Source organism: Chroicocephalus ridibundus, chromosome 17, assembly GCF_963924245.1.
Source record: "Chroicocephalus ridibundus chromosome 17, bChrRid1.1, whole genome shotgun sequence".
Lineage (NCBI taxonomy): Eukaryota > Metazoa > Chordata > Aves > Charadriiformes > Laridae > Chroicocephalus > Chroicocephalus ridibundus.
Genome location: NC_086300.1, coordinates 3,452,066 through 3,458,049, shown reverse-complemented (window position 1 = coordinate 3,458,049; position 5,984 = coordinate 3,452,066). Strand labels below are relative to the sequence as shown.

Genomic DNA, 5,984 nt, shown 5'->3' with positions numbered 1-5,984 from the left:
ATGAGCTGCGGCACTAAATCTTCAACTAGTACTACTAGAATTAGCAGTGGTGGTGGTGGAGGGTATAGCGGTGGAGGTGGTGGAGGGGGTAGCAGCTGTGGAATACGTAGATCTGGTGGATACTCCTCAGTCTCCTCTAAAAAATACACCTCTTCTGGAGGAAGTGGAGGCTTTTCTGGCAGAAGCTTTGGTGGAGGAGTTTCCAGGAGCAGCTATGGAGGGGGCTTTAGCAGTGGCAGCTGTGGAAGGATTAGCCGCAGTAGCTACGGTGGGAGAATGAGTGGTGGTAGTTATGGCGGAGGAATGAGCTGTGGAAGCATGGGAGGAGGATATGGATCAGGTGGGGGTGGGTTTGGGGGAATGGGAGGTGGTTATGGATCTTGTCTTGGTGGAGGTGGAGGTAGTTTTGGTGGTGGTGGATATAGTGGAGGTGGATTTAGCGGCTTTGGGGGTAGTGGTGGCTTTGGTGGTGGCAGCTTTGGTGGTGGCAGCTTTGGTGGTGGTGGCTACGGTGGAGGTAGTTTTGGTGGAATGGGGTTTGGTGAAGATTCCGGCTTGCTCTCCACAAACGAGAAGCTGACCATGCAGAACCTTAACGATCGCCTGGCTTCTTACATGGATAAAGTGCGACGCTTGGAGGATGAAAATGCTCAACTTGAACAACTGATCAGGGAGTGGTACAAAAATCAATGTCCCACTTCTAGCAAGGACTACAGCCAATATTACCGAACAATTGAAGAACTGCAAAACCAGGTATGATGTAATTTGACTAACTTTTAATAGATTCTCATTAGAACAGCACTTGCCTCCTGCAGCACAAGATCCCTATTTGTGGCGATGTATTCCCTCCTTTGTTTTAGCCAGGAAGCAGACTGCTGTGGTGACAAAGCCTGAGTACCGGTTTTTCTCTGCCGTGGGTGACAGGTGTATTCTGGCACACTGTTTTCTGGCACAGGTGGCACTGTTTGGTGCAATGGCAGATCATTTCTAGGGCACCCATTATGGGGCCTGTCCAGTGCTCCCTTCAACACTGTGCTCTTGCTTGTTAGTTCCTCACTCTCTGGAACGGGCGATATAACCATTGCTTGCTTATGTTGCCCTACTAGTGCAGCTTTTTGTGAAGGATGGGACAACATGTGCATTGTCTAATTCTAGCCTCGGCCATTTAATAGTCCCATATCTCCTACCTGAATATGGTTGATGCCACATGCAATGCAATTATGCTTTCCTACTGTTTTTGGAATATGAGGAGTTTATTTAGTTATTCTCTCCAACAATGTACTACATTTTTAATGGATATTTGTAAAACAAAATTGACAGCAAAGGCACTTTCTTTTAACCAGAAGCAATAAACTCTTCTCTCTATATAGCTCCTGCAGCACCAGTCAGGCTTGACATTACCATAAAGATATTCTGAAAGGTGTTTCTGCACAGTATTTCTTCCCTCTTTCTGTGTGTCAGACTGAAAAGACAAACTGACCAAGTAACATCTGCCCTCTCCCCTTCAGATCGTTGGTGCAAACGTGGACCTTAACAAGATCCTTCTTGACATTGACAACACCAGGATGACTGTGGATGACTTCAGACTGAAGTGAGTCTCTCCCTCCGTCTCATTCCATCTTGCCTCCCTTTACCCCCATGAGTTCATATTCCAATGAATCTTTGTGGATGCTATAGCCTCTTGGCTCCAATGACGGAATATCTAATTTTTGGGGAAAGCATTCCAAGACTGATTTTGTGTTAGTCTTTCATTATAGTTTTTCTCCAGACAAGTTATCAAAAAGTGACATTTAAAGGTCTACATTCTAAGTTTCTCCATCCTTGCATGTAGATTTATAAACATGATCCTCATCATATAAATCTCATAGAGGGAAATTCTACTGAAATCAAACAAACCTATTAGAGATGGAAAGAGAATTAGGTCCTTTCTTTTAAGAACTGAGCAATGGGATTAAAGACCATAAATGTACTGATGGGAACTGTTCATAATCAAGATCATAAACAAAGAGATCTGGCACCACATTTACTGTCTTTTTTGTCTTTCATTTAGATATGAAACTGAATATACTCTCCACCAGAGTGTGGCAAGTGATATTAATGGATTACGTCCACTGTTGGATCAACTGACTCTAGCCAGATCTGACTTGGAGACACAGTTTGAATCCCTGAAAGAGGAATTGATCTATCTGAAGAAGAACCACGAAGAGGTAAGTTGCCCCATACTTTAAAAGAATAACTAATGAAAACTCAACACTCAGAGAATTTCCTCTGGATTTCGTCCCTAGCAGTGACCACATTTTGGCTGCTGGCTTTGACCATTCAAGGTGACACAATCTGGCTTTGATTTTCAGGAGTACGTAGCATCCACAGCTGCCTGTAGCTGATGTAGTCAGGCACCCGGGTCAACGTGTGGCAAAACAAAATCAGGGAAATAAACAGCTTCAGTACAAAGTACAAGTTTGGTGCTGAACTCATGGAAGGAAAAATGGAAAGAATATAGGGAGGAGTCAAAAGAAAACATTTATACTATCTGCAATGATCTTTCACATTGAGAAAAAAAATACCTAAAAGGATTTTCCCAAGTAGAATTCCTTATGACCCTGAGGAGACAATGGCAGGGTCAATGTGTATGTGGTGCCTGCTATGGTTCACTGTAAAGTCTGGCTTAGGAACGGCAGAATTGTTCCCTTTCACAAGGGCAGATGAGGCCCCCTCTGCAGGAGCCATACAGCTGTGTGAGGACTTGGGACCCTTTCTTTGCTTTTATTTCAAACAATGACATTTCTCCTTACCTTCACCCTTTGAAAACCTGGTGGGTTTTGTGGGTTTTTTTTCAGGAAATTAAAGGACTGCAAACACAATCTGGTGGTGATGTCAATGTGGAGGTCAATGCTACTCCTGGCATCAATTTGATGGAAAAATTAAATGAAATGCGTAGTGAATATGAACGGCTTATTGAGAACAACCGGAAAGAGGTGGAAAGCTGGTATGAAACCAAGGTAAGCACAGAGGGTTTTTTTTGGTTACTAAATCTTTCAGAAAGAACTGGACCTATTTACATCCAGCAGAGAAAAGGCAACTTATCATATATTCTTTAAGGGACATTAACTTTAAATGACTTTAAGCAGTTTATTGTAACAGGTCAGTTCTGGTGTAATACGGTTATGTGGTAAAGCATGTGGAATCTGTGTTCCAGCAGCAAGGTGAATTACCCAGAGTGAGTTAGCTGAGTGGCATGTGGGGAATATACACAGTCAGTCTACATTACATCTTTCTTTATTCTTATTAATTGCTTTCTCAGTGCTTTTATGATAACCCCACAATGTTTTCTTACTACCAAAAATGCCTCAATGTTGTACGTGAATTTTTCAGATGGAAGAAGTGAATCAACAAGTCCACTCAAGCGGCCAGGAGATACAATCAAGCAACCAACAGATCTCTGAGCTGAGACGTGAATATCAAAGCCTGGAAATTGAGCTGCAGTCGCAAATCAGCATGGTAAGGAAAGGCATTTGCTTCTGCTTCACCTGTGGCACCGGCTGTATGTGTCACTAGAATGAAAGAATAGTTACAGCTAGAAAGTACTCCATTTGTAGAGAACAGGAGGCTGGACTGCTTATCTTCAAAGATATGCTTTTTTTTCTGGTTTGTGAAGGTCTCCAATTTGTCCACAAAAATAAGTTAAACTCGCCACATTCCCATAAACACTGTATTTGTTTTCCATTTGCAGATAGACTCTTTGCAATCCAACTTGGAAGACACGGAACGCCGCTACAACATGCAGCTGCAGCAGATCCAGGCTATGATCGGCCCCTTGGAGGAGGAGTTGGCCAGCATCCGCTGCGAGATGGAGAGTCAGAACGAAGAGTACAAGATGCTCCTGGGCATCAAGACCCGCCTGGAGCAGGAGATTGCTCAGTACCGGGCTCTGCTTGAGGAAGGGCAGCAAGACATTGTGTACGTAAACTGAGAAAAGAACCCAGCATTGTGTGAAACCCAGGGTTGCCAGATTAGTCAAAAAACCAGGAAATTAACAGATTTGCAAAACAGATTTTGTACTGAAATGAGGCTAATGCAGCTATCTTGAGCAACTGTCTCCCAGGTTTGAGGTACCACACATTTCTTGGCAAACCTGTTCAGAACATAAATCATGTGAGGAAAAATTAATGCAGAAATTCTGAACTACTGATTTGGGGCTGGACAGGGAGCCCACGTACAGAGCCCTACCTCTACCCCGGCTCAAAAAAGGCCAGGAACTGAACAGACAGAAGTCACTTTGGGGAAGACCATAAGCAGAAAAATGAGCATAGTTTTCCAAACCTTCGTAAAAGTCTCAGTGTGCAGTTCTCTGAAAGTTCAAGCTACTTCAGCTTCCCTTATGCAGTGAGCCTGCTTCTGCCTGGAAGCAGCACCTGAAAGAACAGCTAAAGCTTCATTCTCTGCCTTTCCGGTTTGGGGCGCAGTGCCACCATACGCAGACAACACAGCAATGCTAAATCTTGCAAGAAATAGCTGAGCAGAATGTGGGAAAAGCAAGAACTCTTGCATTCAAGCCGAAATTGAAGGAGAGGTTCGGTTTTGGCACTGCACTAGCTGTCTTGCTGATCTGTGCCAGGTTCTAAAAAGGAGAAGTAGAGACCAGAGAAGTGCAGGCTTCCGTGCAGTATCTGTAGATAGATTTTCTTCGGAGGTCAAAAAGCATTTGATTAACTTTTTTTCTCCTTCTTTCTCTCTGCAGAATCACAGGCGGAGGAATGGGAGGAGGCATGGGAGGTGGTAGAATAGGAGGTGGAGGCTATTCTTCTGGAGGAGGAAGAGGAGGAGGAGGTGGTAGCATGAGTGGTGGATATGGAGGTGGCAGCGTTTCCTCTGGTGGAATAGGAGGAGGAATGGGAGGAGGAAGTTGTGGAGGAGGAATGGGAGGAGGAAGCGGAGGAATGGGAGGAGGAAGCGGAGGAATGGGAGGAGGAAGCGGCAGCTGCAGCACTATTGGAGGAGGAGGAGGAAGGATCTCAGGAGGCGTCAGCAGTTCCCACTCCTACTCTTCATCTTCCCAGTCTCAGTCCTGCAGGACTGGTGGTGAAAGCCAAGGTGAGAATTGTTGTGTGGTCACACTGTGCTCTCAGTCCCATCCTTACTAATTTATACACTACATCAACATACTCTTCTGGAGGTAAACAGTACCGCGGATAAACTACATTTCCTGGAAAGCGTTACATTTACTTTTATGAAAAATTCTTTCCTATTTGTGTGCAAAGTATCAACTCTGCTTAAGAAACACACATTCAATTTCTATTTGTGATTTCAGCTAATCATGTTGTTAAAACCCCAACTGTTTTTCTTCATCTCTCTCATTCTTTGCAGAACCTCATAAATACCACTGCTTTTGCACCATGCTGAAGTTTTCCTTTATGCTTTTGGAATGTTTACGGTCACTTATCACATATCAAGCTTCTTTTCTGTCTGGTAAATACTAGTGCCTCAGAGATACTAAAGAAATTAATGCTTTCTTTATTTCTAACCAGGGTATGGAAGAAAATCTTTTGACTAAGAATATACATTGAGGATCCTACAGTGCAAGACCTTTCAAGCAGAACTTGGCCCAAATGCTCTACATTCCCCATGCTCCCGAGGAATGAACAGATGTTCTTAACAGTTCCTCAAGGTCGCTGATGCCATCTGTCCAACAAGGCCCATCAGAGCTCCTCCGATGGGCCACCCGCCATGCACGCTACGCACTTCTGCCCAGAATGCTTTGGGGCTTCAATCATTGGCACTTGAGATACTTGCTTTACAGATTCAACCTGTTTGTTACTTGTGTTGTTCTGTATCAAGAAAATGTTGCTAATAAAAATTCATTTCTGTCTGATGCAACCAGAATCCTGTGCGTAGGTTTTCTTCCATTCTGTAGATGTAAACACTTAAAAAGAAAACACAAAGGCATGCCAACACATGCCTCCAGGCAGAAAAGCTGACGATACATT

General features: G+C 43.8%; 1 protein-coding gene across 2 annotated transcripts; it reads left to right on the top strand.

The window, feature by feature from the left end:
- Nucleotides 1–5,776, top strand: LOC134524628 (keratin, type I cytoskeletal 10-like). Of its 2 annotated transcripts, XM_063354814.1 has the most exons (9): nt 1–367; nt 401–753; nt 1,509–1,591; nt 2,051–2,207; nt 2,838–2,999; nt 3,373–3,498; nt 3,731–3,957; nt 4,739–5,091; nt 5,526–5,776. In XM_063354814.1, exons 1-9 carry the CDS (start codon nt 1–3, stop codon nt 5,549–5,551), a joined length of 1,854 nt encoding a protein of 617 aa, XP_063210884.1. In that variant the 3' UTR covers nt 5,552–5,776. The 2 variants fall into 2 exon arrangements, with proteins under 2 accessions (XP_063210884.1, XP_063210882.1); XM_063354812.1 differs by having other exon boundaries at nt 1–753.
- Nucleotides 5,777–5,984: the final 208 nt, after the last annotated feature.

Excerpts from the sequence above, each read along its gene's own strand:
- LOC134524628 (XM_063354812.1), top strand. The coding sequence starts at position 1 with ATGAGCTGCGGCACTAAATCTTCAACTAGTACTACTAGAATTAGCAGT. Across the intron at positions 2,208-2,837 it reads TGAAGAAGAACCACGAAGAG|GAAATTAAAGGACTGCAAAC; the intron begins GTAAGTTGCCCC and ends GTTTTTTTTCAG. Across the intron at positions 3,958-4,738 it reads GAAGGGCAGCAAGACATTGT|AATCACAGGCGGAGGAATGG; the intron begins GTACGTAAACTG and ends TTCTCTCTGCAG.